Source organism: Scophthalmus maximus, chromosome 5, assembly GCF_022379125.1.
Source record: "Scophthalmus maximus strain ysfricsl-2021 chromosome 5, ASM2237912v1, whole genome shotgun sequence".
In the NCBI taxonomy this organism is placed as follows: Eukaryota; Metazoa; Chordata; class Actinopteri; order Pleuronectiformes; family Scophthalmidae; genus Scophthalmus; species Scophthalmus maximus.
Genome location: NC_061519.1, coordinates 17,590,457 through 17,606,602, shown reverse-complemented (window position 1 = coordinate 17,606,602; position 16,146 = coordinate 17,590,457). Strand labels below are relative to the sequence as shown.

Genomic DNA, 16,146 nt, shown 5'->3' with positions numbered 1-16,146 from the left:
TTTTTATCTTCATCCATCTTCCTTTTATTCAAGAAAGTCTGTTTCCTTTGCTTTGGTTCAGACATGGAGAGTCAAGGATGATGTGTCTTTTGTGTTCATGCCAGAGAAAACACACTATAAAACCCACAAAGGGCTTTAGGATCAAAAAGTTTCAGATTGGTCTTTTGGAGTAGTAGTAGCACCTGATTGCTGCCTCCCGCCCTTCTGTTTGTGTGTTCTGTGTGGGTTTTTTTTGCAGTATATGTGTTTTCGAATAGAGACGATTAACCATCTAGCATCTGCTGGGCTGTGTGAAGAGTGCAGCTCATTATCCTGCCTGGTGTATCTGCACCGAAGTCGTTGCTCCAATCCAACTATCAGACCAAGCTGCGGGGCCTCTTTGTATACGAGCAGCGGGGAGCTATCTGGTGCATAATGAGATGAACTCTAAAACGCTGTGCATCCATTTTGAGATCAAGCCTAAAGGAGTGAAATCATTTCATCTAGTACCGCTTCAAGGATGATATTTTGATCTTTGTGTGTGTGTGCGTGTGCGTGTGTGTGTGTGTGAGTCTGCATTAAGTGTAACATTTGTGATGTGTTTGCTTCTCAGGACCTAGTGGGCAGCGCTCCGCCTCAGAGGAACTGGAAGGGGATAGCCATCGCCCTGCTGGTCATCCTCATCATCTGTTCCCTGATCGTCACCTCTGTCATCCTGCTGACTCCTCGTACGTACAGTTCACGTGCATTCACACAAACAGGAAGAAAAAATCTTGATTCACGTTTGAACAGATGTGCTTTCTCTTTATCTAACCGTCTCAGTCTGGAAACTAGACGTCAGCTCAGCCAGATCCCACTGCCTCGACCTACAGATTATCCAAACCCTCACCACTCGAACCTAAATGCCTAAACCTCAGCGTCTTGGACTGGAACCTAAAAGTCAGAGGTTGGATAAAGATAAATAGAACACAAAAATTGAATTATGAAAGAACTAAGATAGTCATCCATCCATCCAAAATCTGCTTTAACTCCAATTAACGGAGAATGCAATTAGACAACTCATCCTGCACCCTAACCAACCCTGATGTCCTCATGTCAGAAATCCCTAATCTAAAAGCGAAACTGGGCTCCATGCTCCAGATACAGGAACATTAGTGGACTAAAATCCAAATAACGAAGATCACCACATCGAAAACACTTAAAGACAATATATATTTTTGTTATGACGGCCCGTGCGTTGCCTTTGCCTGGTTCCCCAGGAGGCAGGGGGAGCCATCGAGATAATTGAAATGCTTCCTAACCCTAACCCGTGCCTGGTTAATGGAAAGGTGAGGGAGTTGAGCTGCAGGCATGTGATATGGTTTGCTTCCATGCAGGAGACCAGAATTTACTGTCCATCTCACACCAGTATTTAATGTTTGCCCTAAATGTATCCAAATGGTTAAATCGCCTAACCCCATATTTTAATAATCGTTTAAGATTATAGAATGTGTTGTGCCACTGCCAGGCTTTGCACATTTTTAGTTTTTTTCACACTCTTGGATTCTCACCAGCAACTGCTCATTATTCGTCAGGTCATGACCTGATGTTCCCTCAGATTTCACTGCAGGTTTGAGACACACTGGTAACAAACAGACAAACAAATGAGAAGTCATGATTTCCCCGGTGGAGGAAACAATACGCAGCATTCAGTCACTCTCACTCTGACTTGTTCTCTACCTCAGTACACATGTTGTTCACAGCCTCGACAGCAAAAAGATTTTACTCCTCAATAAAACTGAGAGACAGATGCACTCTCTACTTATCTAACTATTATTGAAGAAAGAGCTCTGAGCCCCCAGGTGAAGTTAGATGAATGTGCTCTTTAATATCTTTTTACACGATCATGGAGTTATACAGTTCTAAACAAACCTCAGGTAGATGTGCAAGTGATATTATATTATAATATATATATATATATAATATATATATTTAGAATCGCTTTCCTGGAATACTCTTATCCAAAACACCCCCCCCCCCCCCTCTCTCATGGTTACACCACATTTATGATCATGCAAACCAAGACATCTCAACCCAGCAGCCTCAGCCTCCACTTACAGTGTCTCTTGACAGCTGGTAAAACTCATAACACTAAAATTCAAAAGAGAAAACACATTCATTTGTCCAAAGCAACTTACAATAAGTGCATTCAGCCATGACGATATTAACCAAAGTGCAAGAATCGATAGAGTGCATAAAATTTTATCTAATGGGCAGAAACAGCTTCAAGTTATTTATTTTTTTTTAATTTTTTATACACATGTATAAATACGGAAATTCAGGGAGTAAAGTGCAGTCTGAACAGGTGAGTACCAGGGATTCGAGCCACCACCTGAAGCCAGTGCAGGGTGCGGAGGAGCGGTGTAGTGTTGGTAGAATTTTGGTTGGTTGAAGACCGACCGGGCCGCTGCATTCTGGATGAGCTGACGAGGTCGAATGGCACATGTCGGCAGACCAGCTGGGAGGGAGTTGCAGTAGTCCAAGCGTGAGATGACATCTGATCAAACATGATTCATAATTTCCCCCCCCACCACATACTTCTCCCGAGGTTACAATATCGTGCCAGTGATTATTTTCAAATGTGTGGCTTGAACTCAATCTGAATCAAAAATACAAAAGAATAGTCACACACACAACTGTTTGGATGGTTGGCGCCTCAGTATACACACGTCTTACCTGCCGGGCTTTAAATTCAGAATTGCACCTCAGATTAAATCTGGTCCTGATTCAGAGTCTTTGCCTTGTGCTTGTGCGATGTGTTTGTGTGATCATGCACCGATACTGTAGCTCCAGCCATTTGTCAGGTTGGAACAGCATCAGAGTTGCCGTGTGCCTCGGGTATGAAATGATCTTTTCCCCCCTTCACTCCGCAGCTTTCTCGCTAGACAAGTGAATTTCTCTGATTTTTCAAGTCGATAAACACTTCACAATCTCTGACTTGGTATTTACTCACTCAGATCGCTCCACTTAGTCACAGTGTGAAGCCTGCTGGAAAGAAATCTGTCAATTTACTGTTTTGTGCAGTTACACCTGGGCGGTCAGCCTTTAGTGACGACTTGTGTCTTGCGCTTGTTTCCTGAGCACCTCATGACTCGTTTGTGTTCCCATGTTGTCTCCTCCACCCACAGTTCAACTGTCAGCCTCGGATCTCGTTTTTGAGTTCTGGGGATGGAAGGAGTCGCCCGCCCACTGGTGAAAAACTAAAGGAGGCAGTTGTGAACTGATGCTCTCAGATCAACCTTTTTTCTTGTTACTGCCTTGTTCCATATTTCTCTACCTATAGTGGGGAATAACTGATGGAGGTGATGTCTCCAGCAATAGAAAAATTAGAGGGGTTATAGTAAGATGGTTACAGTCTCTGGTATAAGGCTGCGCCCCCCCTGAGCAAAGCAACTCGCTGACAAATAAATTCAGTGTAAGATTTTCTTCCTTTTTTTTTCTCAGAGCTTTCTTCCTCGAAATGCTGTCGGACCTGACGGGGCCGAAGGACATGCTTCAGACATATTTGTGCTTCAGTCTAAACATATTTAAGTCATGCGTGTTTATCTGTGTCTTGCTGATGCACTCGACAGGTGAAGATGACAGCCTCGCCCTTAAAAAGAAAGTGACCATAGAGGATGTCTTCGGCCCAGATCTTCACATCCATGACCCAGACGCCAAATGGCTCAGCGGTGAGTGAGCGGTTTATCTTTGACATTTAGGATCTGTCTCTCGTGTCAAAACACAAAACCCATACAGACACATCAACACAGCAATCGCTGTATATTCTGAGTCATGCAGTCCATGTCGTTGTGGCATATTCAAAGGTTTCTGTCTCCTTGAAGAGTTGCAGAACTTTCAACGTGTTAACTCCTTAGGTCTTGACTCATAAGGCAAATTCACGACTTTCAAGACACTCCACACCTGCTGGACAGAAGGGCAAAGCTTCAGAGAAATAATATAACTTATGATATATAAGATTACATCGCAAACGAAGAATTACGTCTCTGGAAAACAGAGACTGACTCAAAAAAAAGAATAACAGAAGAGAAACCCACCCGACCAGGGGAATTTATCAACAGTCAAGCAACAAATCTGAACTAAGTTTCATAAAAAGATATAATGTGATAAAGTTTTTGAATCTTAAAGGGGGCCGAAAGAATCCATCTCGAGTCTTTTTGCGGGTCAGTCCATTTAAGAGGTTCACAGTGCCTGAAACTTGTCGATGTTTAATTGCACTGTACATTTTGGGAGATTTGTCGTCTGACTCTGTACTGTAGTTCCAAGTTTTAAATGTCAGAAGAGATGTGAGGTAGGAGAAAAACCCGTAGAAGCTTTATGACTGAGCTCAGAGATGTTGGATCAGCCCACTCAGTGCCCTCTGGTGATCAGTTTCAGCTTCTGCATGAGGAACTCTGATATTATGAGAATTTGCTGTGCCAAATACTACCGCAACCAACGAACAATATGGTCCTGTTATTTATTGTTTCAGTAAAGCGATGTTAATAATTTCCATTTGATCGTGAAGCACTGAAGATCTCTGAAGAAAATCATTAGTGTAGGAAAACTGAGTAGATAAGACAATCGTTTATTAGTCCCACTGTGGATATATTATGGGCCCAGCACGCTTCCGCTGCTCATGTCAGTATTTAATTGAGCTCAAAACCAACCAGCATCTAAACACCCAACATCTATAACAGAACAAATAAAAACATATAATAAAAAAAAGATAATGATAGAAATTAAAGATGTGAGTGGACAGTTTGTGACTGCCTAAAAATAGTATTTATTTCATTTCTGTTAAGAGAAAATATCAACTTCGTTTTTTTTGGTTATTTTCACAGTTGTGCGGAAAATATGATATATTAATTTTTATCATACATCTGGATCTGTAGGTAGGTTTGGGGTTCTCAATATTTACATGAACACAGCAGACTTTGTTAACCAAGTACAGTACTTTTTGTCGTTTGATAGTCATTTTAATATGTATATATTTTTCGTTACAAAATATTCTTAACCCACTGTCAATTTAATAGATTTGTCTGGAAACAATAAGAGAACCTTGAGTGAACAATGTTTTGACAAGCTACAGTTGAAGTTTGAAAATGAACTTTAATGCTCAGTATTTTGCCGTGTTGTGCCCCTTTGTAGCTTTAAGGAGAAACGTGCCCAGACATAATGTACATACATATGTACCTGTATAGTTATTACGATCGTCAGTGTTAATTGCATTTTTATAAAGTTTTTGCAGCTGTACCAGTCACTCACGTGTCCTGCTCGCGCTGACAGACACGTCATGACCTTACGTCTGTCCTTTAGTTCGACGGCGGCAGACTGTTCCCCTGATTACTTACATTACCGGCTTATTAATGAATAATTAGCCGAGTTCCTGTTTTTCTCTGCCTTTCATTCACCGCCATGATGAAAACGTCCTCAGCACCTGACGAAACCCCGGCAATCAGTTGTGTGACATTGCATCTTGTCAGTTAAGTTAATGCAATCAACTCTCATTTGGAGCTAATGACCTTCTGATAAGATGCCCAATGGGACGGCTTCACGCCTCAGTAGTGCTCATCAATATTTCGCGGGCTTCGTTCTCTGCAGTGTGTAATTGATCCCTCTTGCTCTTTGATCACCGCCTGCCTCTGCAGTCTTTGGACTCACCTCTCACATGGCTTCTTACACTGACTCGGGTCCAAAGACAAAGGATTCGACCTTCAGACTAATCTGACACGTTCGTATTCTTTAGACGGAATATATTATTGCCCAACAGTGAAAACGAGCTCTCAACTGGGAACATCTGTAACTAAATCTAGTCATGACAAAAAAAACACCAGCTTTGGCAGCTGAATTATCATCTTTATGATTCATGCTCAGATCTTCTCATGAAGTTATTTAGGCTCAGTTCAAGTTCCCATCCAAGTGGCAACCCAACATAATGTCACTCATTGGTTTGTGAACTGCTGTTTTGAAGACCTGAGTTTAACATTTTGTCCAGCGCCATCTTGTTTTTTTTGAAACCAGAAGCAGATGGTGGTGGGTCAGACTGAGGGCTCATCCACTGCACCTCCACCTCCACCTCCACCTGCAACCTGCATCTATTGGATGGTACCAGCTGTCTATCGAGCTGTATACACGCCCCCAATGCATACCGTGCTTTATCATCTATTTTATCTCTGAATGGGACCATCATTTACAAAACAGAAAAAACATGACTAATATCAAATGTTTTGCTAATAAGTCTCCTGTATGAATTCAAAATAGGATAATATGCCAGAGTTGTGTTTACAGTTTCTTCCCAATGTCCCAAAGTGGACAAAAAAAAAAAAATCAATCTGTATTTGCATTTGGAATAACCTTATGGAAAACTTTGTCAAAGGTGAAGGAGGAGGACAAGGCTGTATATCAAGTAATCAGGGAGTAGAAAACTTCATGCTTGTGGTCGTACTCGCATCTCCGTCTCTGACCATTGTTTTTTGGTTCTGCCATTTACAGAGAGTGAGCTGCTGTATCGCACAAGGGACGGGGACGTCGTCAAGCTTAACGCCGACACAAAGGAGACAACAGTCATCGTGCCGTACCAGTTGTTTGTGAGTATTATCTTATTTCAAAGTTCAGTAATGACATACTTGTCCTGGGTGTGTTACTACTGTCAGTGGTTTTTTGTTTTTTTTGTTTCATCACATCCAGGACAGGTCCAGAGCCGCCAAGTACCAAGTATCTCCAGACATGCAACATGTGTTGTTCGCCTTTGATGTAAAACCGGTGAGAGAACTCTTGACTCCCTTGCACCATATCTTTTTCCAGACTTTGTCCTTCTTTGACTGTGATGTTTGTTTGTTTCTGCAGATCTATCAACACTCCTATGTGGCCAAGTACATTATTTACAGCCTTGTGACACAGTAAGATTCACCTCATGTGTATTCCTTTATTGTTTGTTGTTGTTGTTTTTGTCTCTTGTCTGTCCTCTCCCTCCCACATATCTCTGTCTGGACATTAATGCCCTCAGTTTGGCCTCAGTCCACTGACATCAGCCCCATTTACCTGCCTTCGCTGCCACTTTGTGGGAGAGTGCGTTTAGGTTCAATTGCAGCGCTGCATTCCGCCTGGCCTGGGTTTTTTTCGCCTTTCATCCATCTATGTCTGCTTATTTCCCCCTACTGTTCCGTATTTGCACTGATCCAAGCAAAGTCAAGTTGTGCTAAAAAAAAAAAAAGTATGTGTATGATTGATGAAGCCTACAGTGAGGGAGCAAGCCAAAAAAAACTATTGACTTCTTTGCTCTTGCTGTGCATTTGTATTCAGTTACACGGCGTTCATTGTGCGTGCAGTGACCATACAGACAAATACTGCATTAATTATTGAATGCGTCATCTCCACAGGGAAACTTGGCCTCTGAACCCCCCTGAGGTGCATGAAGCTGCCCTGCAGTTTGCTGGATGGGGACCCCGAGGCCAGCAGCTGGTAAGGAGGCCGTGCCCCCGAGATAACACACACTGAATACAGGCACACGGGTGGGCAGCTCTCGGAAACCGCTCGGTGCGGCAGAGGAGGCTCGGCAGTGACTCATGTTTCGTCACAGTGGAACCGACAAACATGGCGATAAGAGGTTCATGTAAAATGCCGGCAGTACAGGTCCAAGGGTGAACTTTCTTTGCTTTGACCTCTGTCAATGTGACAGTGAAGCCAAATTTGTTATTTTTAAGAGCCACAGTGGCAGATGGCATCTCAGTGGCACAACCTGTGGCCTGGACAGTCTGGGGTTTCTGTCTGGGAGCAAACACATGGCACTGACTAGTGAGTGAGTGAGTGTGCGTGCGTGCGTGTGTGTGTGCGTGTGTGCGTGTGTGTGTGTGCGTGTGTGTGTGTGTGTGTGTGTGTGTGTGCGTGTGCGCGCGCGCGTGTGTGTGTTTGTGTGTGTGTCGTAAATTTGGTTTCACTGCAGTTCTGTTCTGCAATTTCACTCATTCACTACAGGAGAACCCCAGAGAAACCATTTCTCTGAAGTTCTTGGATTCAACACCGTTAATTAATGGCTTCTCTCCATCCGAGCATTCATTAGCAGCGGTAGATTGAACCACAGTGACCTAGAGTCAACTAGAGTTTTTGTTCAACTTCATAAAACATAATTTCAAGTCTATTATTAAATTCAGAGGGGTCAGTTACACTGTGTAGACCAATCTCTAAATCTTTTGAACTTGTGAAAGGACTATATTCTCACGAGCTGTCAGTCACAGGTTCTGCAACTGATTATGTGTTAACATGAAGATGTTTCACTGTTCGATTTACAAATCACAAACTGCATCAGAAAACACGACTAACTTGAGAGATTTGTCGTCCAGTGTCCTTCTATATGTATGACCCTTGCCTGTGAATCAATCAAGTCCTACAGTCAGCCCAGTTCAAAGTGCTTCACAATTGACTGACGAGCCGAAAAATTAATGCTAAGAAGGGGAAAAAAATGACAATGAAATACAGTAAAAAGTGATTTTAAAACACAAAAAAATATATAATGAAAAAAAATGCTAATTACAAAATATTGTATAACAGATTAAAAAAACAACAAACAATACAATTTAATTTAAAACTTGAAAAAAAAGATAAACCTGTGATGGTTTCTGAAGGCACTGACACAGCATGTCATCCTGCAAATGGGCGGTTAGATCAGAAAACCAAGGGTGCAAATGATGTATTTTGTTTTTTAAATGTTTTGTCCTTGTGGTGTTTTTTGTTCAGGACCTTATTCACATGCTGTTCGTTGCCAAATCGTCCCAACAAATGTACTCTCTGCTCCTGTTTGAGTAGAGAAAGAACTACAGTGATCAGCTGTTGTAGGACATGACTCAGCCTCTTTTTAATTAAACAATATATTTGTTATCCATTTTTAAAGAGATAAATCTGTCAGTAGTTGTCAGTGGGTTTGAGGCTTTGAGTATTCGATAAAGAAAGAGTTAGGAGATGACTGACACGCTGTTGGTTTTGGTCTTTTCATGGGATTTGCTGACGGTAGGGAAAAATCTAATTAAGCCTTATCGTTTAATGAGCTCAGAAGTGCCATTGATTCAAGCACCTGATAATCTTTGGGTTTATTCTCTCACATAATCCAATCAATATATATACACACATATATATATATATATATATATATATTTTTTTTTACTTTGGTGACATTAAATTCATTTCTGTTTTGCTGTGCTTGGACAACGGACAGTCCTGTGTTTCTGCAGCTATGATTTAAAAGCTTTCTCTTCCTCCATAATTGCTCTTATGGTATCATTTGATTCAATTACAGATGCATTGCTGTGAGAAAATACTCACATTTCAAGCAGATGATGAGACTTTGCCTGCCGAGGGAAGAAAAAAGATTAATATGCATATGGTAACCTGATTGTTCCTTCCACAATGCTGCTACTGTCGCTCGGCATATGATTTATTGAACAGCGGAGTTTAAGCGAGACAAATGACACGAGCTCTCGCGTTTGACCTGACCTGGACCTGGACGTGCGTTGTGTGAATATAATGTAAATATAATGATTTCCCATTATGTTTATCAGAATTTGAGCAATTTATCATAAAGTGTTTCAATAGTGCATGAAAAAGAGAGGTGTGTGTGTTTGTGGCAGTGTGGCTGTGTGCAGTGAAGCATCAGATGTATCGTGAGAGGAGCAGGGAGATGAATGCTGCGGCGCTCCCCTCATTAAACCACAAGCAATTACTCTACCATGACAGAGCAATCAGTGAGGCTGGGTCAACACACACACACACACACACACACACACACATACACTCTCTCGCACACACTCACCTGAGAAAGAGGTTATACTCACGCGAAAGAGGAGGGAAGAAGGGACGGGTAGATTCAAGAGTAAATATTAAACCAAATGAAGGTATTGTTTGACAAAATTGGACAATATTTAGCAATTAAAAACACACATGGACATACTCGAACACAAATATGAAACCCTGCTGTTGGAACACCACAGGTATCTTTGATGCCGCTACCTTCATCTCACCACACTTTAGAAGCGTTTCTTTTTTTCCTTTTTCTTTTTTCCTTTTGCTTATCCTCTTTTTTCTCTCATTTCATCTTTCGCTTGAAGATTTACAAGTCCATGGGATTGCCACCTACTTTACAAATTACTCCAGTTTTCTGAGGCCGTTCAGGGTCGCCGTTAAGTCATTTATGACTAAATATGATGGGGTTTAGCTGTGTTTGAGCCCAGACACTTGATGTATGTTTTAATAATTTGGCGTAACGGTTGTGAAGCTGAATCCAGGTTTCGCTGCTGAGTTTTGAGGTAACTTTTTTTCCCATGGTATGATTCATAGTAATTAAAAAGAGAGAATTCAGTGTTTCAGCAGTTCTTTGAAAGCTGCCTGCATGTGAATTTCTTTATGTCCCATGCACCATGTACCACCAGCTTCCTTTGCTTTAGGCTGCCCTGCATTGATCTGTTTTCCTCAGATGTTGATCCCACAATGCGAAACTTTGATTTTCTCTACAGCGGCCATAGATCAGAGTCTTTTTTTTAGTTTCTTTATTCTTTGGTGGCGATTTTTGAGGCTTACATTTAACCGAGGAGCTTTCAGCTGACAGCTCAGCTATACCGAACACAGCGGGAGCTTCAGATCCCAATCAAGCCCACATCCATCTCCCTCATACTGGTCGCAGACGAAGCAACGGAAACCCTGGAGTGGATTGACGGGAGGGTTTCGTGTGTCACATCTGCCAGCGGTGTGTCTTAATTCCTTCAGGCAATGGCATCGCAGTCTAACTGGCAGTTTAGCACCGCCACTGTCCAACCCAGAAGACAGCATAATGTCTCAGTAATCACTGGAGGAAAAATGTGTTTGTGCTTGTGTATGTCCTCAGTCGTGTGCGCGCGCGTGTGTGTGTGTGTGTGTGTGTGCGTGTGTGTGTGTGTGTGTGTGTGTGTGTGTGTGTGCCTGCAGGCCCTCAGCCTGCTCCAGCGCCTTGATTAGCAACAGAAATGGTTTCCTACACTTTGGGGAGGAATCCAGCTGGAACCGTAATGAGACAAATACCCGTTAATACAGTGCTTAAGGCAGGTGTTGACTGAGACTATATCCATTTTTTAGGTGTTATTAAGTCGGTAGCTGTGCTTCTCTCTGGATTAACAATAAGACGTGTTGTGAAGAAGACACAAGTGGGTTCGGCGTAGAGGGCTTGTACTGTGGATAAAGATGCAGAGGCTGAGGAAAAATGTGCTCTGCTTTGCACTGCAGGAAATGAAAGTTCAAGGGTTTGGCGACAGAGTCTTAGATTGCAAACAGCGATAAAGAGACTTATGCTCTGCACTCCTCTGTCCAGATCTTCATATTTGAAAACAACATCTACTACAAGACAACGATAGAGAGCCGAGCGATCCGCCTGGTTTCCACTGGCCAAGAGGGGGTTGTCTTCAACGGCCTCGCTGACTGGCTGTATGAGGGTAAGTCGACCACAAGAAGTTACACTTAAACACAACGAGGTCCAGGATGATATCATGTCCCTATAGAGTGGACTTTCTTCAAAGATATATGTCACCTTCAGAATAAACCCAAATCAAAGAAGGGTTAGGAATGAAATTGGTTTCAAAATTGGTCAGAAGACTTTCATGTTATCAGTGAACATCTCAATTTAAAAACACTGGATCAATGTGCTGCGAGAACAAACGGCTTCCACTGCTCCGGAAACTCTTTCTACCAGTGTTTGGTCGCTGGCTACAGGGATTTGCTCCCATTCAGCAGCAGCAGCAGCATCATTGGTGTGGTTGGACACTAACGTATGGACGACGAGGCCTAGCTCACAGCCTGCATGTCAATGAATCCTGAAGGTGCCTGGTGAGGTTCAAGTATGTCAAGTACTGACACACCGGGCTGGGAAAACCACATGGACCTTGCGTTTCGCACAGCTTTTCATATTGAAACAGAAAAGGGCCGGGAGAAGAGGGGACGCCAGCACACGAGCTGAAAGCGTTTAAAACAAGTGCGTGGCCAGTTCTACAGGACAGCAGTTGTCAAAGGGAAGCTTTTGGGTACTTGCCTACACACAGGGGCTCCGACCTTCAGCCCACGGAATTGATATAGGCTTTAGCGCAGGGATCACCAAGTCGTGAAACTTACCAGCAGGGGCCCCAACAAGTTGACCCGCTGCGGACATGTTAGGCTTCGATGGGTTGCGTCTGCTTTGTTTTAACTGTCTGCTGACACACCTGCCGTCCTCTCGTGGACGCGTTGCCTCTGCGTGCGCTGGAAGCTTCCGGTTTCTTTGCCTGCATTCGCATATTCAATAGCAATTGGTTTTCTGTGTTTGTGACGCACCAAATCTAGCTTGCCCAGGATTCGTTTGAATTTCAAATTGCAGCCGGGTGCACAGAGATCTCCTACTCCAGAAGAGGAATGTGAAAACACCTCGATAGTGACAAAAACCTTTCAGAGGACAGAAACAGAAGAAAAACACTTCTTTGACTGGAGGGGGACTTTAAAGTTGACGGTTCAACTGTAACTGGACTGTATTTATACAGCGCTCTTCTAGACCACTCAGATCGCTTAACAGCACAGGTCACATTCACACATTCAGTCAGAGGCAATTTAAGGATGTGTGTCTTGTCCAAGGACACATCGGCATGCAGACTGGGGGACGCGGGGATCGAACCGCCCACCATTGTGTTGGAGGACGACCGTCTCTACCTCCTACAGTGCATTGCATTGCAAATGTGCATTGTTCTATTTGAAAGAGCACATCTGGCTGCGTTTCAGTGCCCCTCCTTCACTAGACTTCCATAGCTCATCTTTGTGTTCAGCAATTTTAATTAATTCATGTGTGCAGCGCTGCAATCTCACTGAGCAGATGTTCAAAAGCCAATATGCTTGTAAATTAACACGAGACATTTTCTGATGACTGCATATGTGAGACAGACATTGCAATTGCACACCACTTGAATACGGCTTTGTTTACGGTAACTGCACATATTCAAGACTAGTATCTCCACGGTGCACTTGTGTATAATAAAGTTTATAGGTGTGATGTTTAGAAAATGAAGACTTCGATTTCTGGTTTTGTCATTTTAATAGTTTGGGAATTATTCAGATGCCGATTTGGGATTAGGATTGCGGCGATTTTGTACAATATAATTGCAAAATGACAGTTACTATAGAGATCAAATCTGATCCAATGCATGAGCTGCTTCAGGGTTGGTTCTAATAGCTTTTTCATCAGTGGGATTATTTCTTTGTTGTTGGCACAGGACACGATGACAGTTGTAATCCATTTTCAATGCTAAAGAAAGATTTGCCTCGCAGTATTTTCCCACTGTACTTCATGGATTTAGTGGCGGATAAGCGACTGTCTCACAAAAACAAAGGTCATGTTTACACACATATTGCTCACAGTATTGTATTGGACTATATTGTTCTGGTAAGACACATTTGGCAGAAGTTGTTTGAATATGGTATATAAATGAGCGAATATAAACTTTGTTTTGAGCAGTGACTGTCCCCATCACAGTGTTGTAGTGGTCTGTTTTAAAGAGGTAAAACAGGTGAGTGTAAGTGAAATACAATATCTGCATCAACATGTTTCATTTTGAAAATTACAGCTTTCAATAATTTGCAATCATTTTAAATGATTTATTGCATAAAAGTTCAAAAAAGTTCCAGTTTTCAATTTTTTTCCCACTGCCCTTCAAACAAATCATTGTCTTTTTCATTTCATTATCTGCAGCATTGTTATACGAGATGATTCACATTTTTCTTCTGAAACCTTTTTCAAATGCTTTGAATCGGTGTGGATAATTACTCCTCAGTTGTCAGAATAAAAGCATCAACAACTTTGATCAGGAGATTAAAGATGGCGAAGTCGCGGAGAAACTATAGTCTCCTGTTGTGCGTTGGGAGATGGATGGTGTGAGAGAGCTCTCACAACAATACGTGTTCTTCTCAAATGGGCAGCCGTCTGAAGCTCTGTAGGTTTTGGTCCCTCTCCTGCTGATGGCAGTTCAGACAGCCGTACGTTTGCCCCCGACGGCGGTGAGCCCTGCACAGAGGACGCTGTCACATCAACCTCACAGCTTATCGTCACGGGAGATGTGTGAGGACAAGCAAGACGAGACCCCCCCATCTTTTTGTGCAGTCGTTACAGGAAAATACAAACGTTATTTTTCCTTCTTCAGTGTGTATCCTATGGTTACAAGGCAACTTTTTTAAAGAACATCATGCCATGGGTCCTATTAAATCCTCCGACCTTCAGAAAATAATTACTCAAATATTTGTTTTTTTTCCCCTAGAAGAGGACGACTAGTTATTAAAGGAATAGTGGAGAACGGGTTCTGTGGGCGAAGGCTTTGAAAAATCCTGCTCCACTGCAGCAAACTTGTTATGTCTTTAAACGACTGTTGACAATTTCAAAGCTAAATTGTGTTGGGTTTTTTTGGTCCACCCTGACCCTGTAGTAACAGACTTTAACCTCTGAAGGAAATGAGGAAAATGAAAAAAATAAGTATTGCCTGACATCATCACTGATAGCAAAGTCTCATCTCACAGGCCTCATCAAGGTTGAGCTTTTGTCTGGATCTCCACATGCAGGTGCAGTGCAGTGTCGAGAGTCGTGCTTTTCATAGAGTTCTTCTGCCCCCTGCTGGACGAAAGTCACTCACCAGTGAGGGAGGGAACGTGTTTTGCACTGCAAGCTTTCAGAAATAATCCAGTTTTAATTCTGAGGAAGTGGTTGAGTTGATTCTGCATCTGTTGTCTTGGTTTCCTCGAAAACCGTCTGCTCCCACAGTTACAGTACGTCTGTCCGTCGACCAAGGCCCAGGTCTGAACGACCAGGGGATGTTTCCAGGCTTTGTTTTCCACCTCCACCAGCAAACTCTTAAATAAGGCAAGACAAGGATAGCTCTGTTTTTACAGTATTGTTTTCCCAAAGCTTATGAAGGGAAGAAAGAAGAGAGAAAAGAAAAAGGCCCACGAAAAGTTTCCCGACCATGAGCGGGGAGTTGTTCTGTTTGGGTTGGTCACGATCAATGAAGATGGCAGCTCATGCAGCTATAATGATCATGTTTTAACCATGACTCTTATGAATTTGTGATCATTTTCATTCACAAGCTTGACATCTATATCGACATGGTATATATAAAAACCCAGCGTCTGGATAAGTGTATTTGGATTTCAAATGTCAAATGTAATCATAATCATAATCATGATCATGCAGAATAAGGAGATACAGGTAGAAAAGACTATGAAATGCACAACTCATTTAGTTCCACATCTTGCTAAATGTTTTTCTGATATTCGATTTCGTGCATTCTTCTCAATGTGTGCGTTATCTGGTGGCTTTATATTTCAGAGGAGGTCCTGCAGACCCACGTTGCCCACTGGTGGTCTCCAGACGGGCTGCGGCTGGCCTACATGACCATCAACGACTCGCTGGTGCCAAAGATGGAAGTCCCGTTTTTCACAGGAATGCCGTACCCTGCCAACCTGGAGTATCACTATCCAAAGGCAAGTTGAATTCCAACACAAGACAGAGTGAGAAGTACTGAGATCTTTCACTTTAAGAGGCAACCGACAACTTTTTGTGCCCCTAGTGGTTTCAGGTGGTATTATTGGTTGGCAATCAATTCAGATTATCAGATTTATCCTAGATGTATCATATATGCTATGTATTATTGGAGCATTACTGGTTAATGGACATGCAGCATTTCAGTGCTGTCAGGTTAGAGCTAACTTTAACATATTTTGATGCTGCTTGATAGTTTAATCTGTTCCAGTCAATAGTAGATTGGTAAAAATGATCATAAAACCTTAAATCCTGTACGTAATTACTGTACTCATGTCCTTACATTCTACCAGTGTACACAGAAGACTTAATAGATCTAGTTCAGCTGAAGACAACAGAAAGCCAGTTCGTCATCGCCTTAGACTAAGATCCAGTCTGAGCCGTGTAATCTCCTGTTGCAGGCTGGGGAGGAAAACCCTGTAGTGCACTTGTCTGTGGTGAGCCTCAACGGACCCCTGCACACGGTGGTGATGAAGAAACCCGATGACCCCCGAATAGGGTGAGTGGTACCCGCGGGCGGGTGCCTTGTTGAAGAGGCAAACAAATAGCACTGGAGTATGGTCAGTGGTATTGATGTGTTCCCCGCA

General features: G+C 42.6%; 1 protein-coding gene across 10 annotated transcripts in view; it reads left to right on the top strand.

Moving 5' to 3' along the window:
• The window catches only part of LOC118311237 (dipeptidyl aminopeptidase-like protein 6), an 81,462-nt gene that overhangs the window by 59,026 nt on the left and 6,290 nt on the right, over positions 1–16,146 (top strand). For all 10 annotated transcript variants that reach the window (XM_035634914.2, XM_035634921.2, XM_035634919.2 and 7 more), the window contains 9 exons: positions 593–707; positions 3,591–3,689; positions 6,493–6,587; positions 6,688–6,762; positions 6,847–6,899; positions 7,380–7,461; positions 11,330–11,450; positions 15,347–15,501; positions 15,961–16,058. In XM_035634914.2, the coding sequence (XP_035490807.1) occupies positions 593–707; positions 3,591–3,689; positions 6,493–6,587; positions 6,688–6,762; positions 6,847–6,899; positions 7,380–7,461; positions 11,330–11,450; positions 15,347–15,501; positions 15,961–16,058 (893 nt within the window). The remainder of the gene's footprint in view (positions 1–592; positions 708–3,590; positions 3,690–6,492; positions 6,588–6,687; positions 6,763–6,846; positions 6,900–7,379; positions 7,462–11,329; positions 11,451–15,346; positions 15,502–15,960; positions 16,059–16,146) is intronic.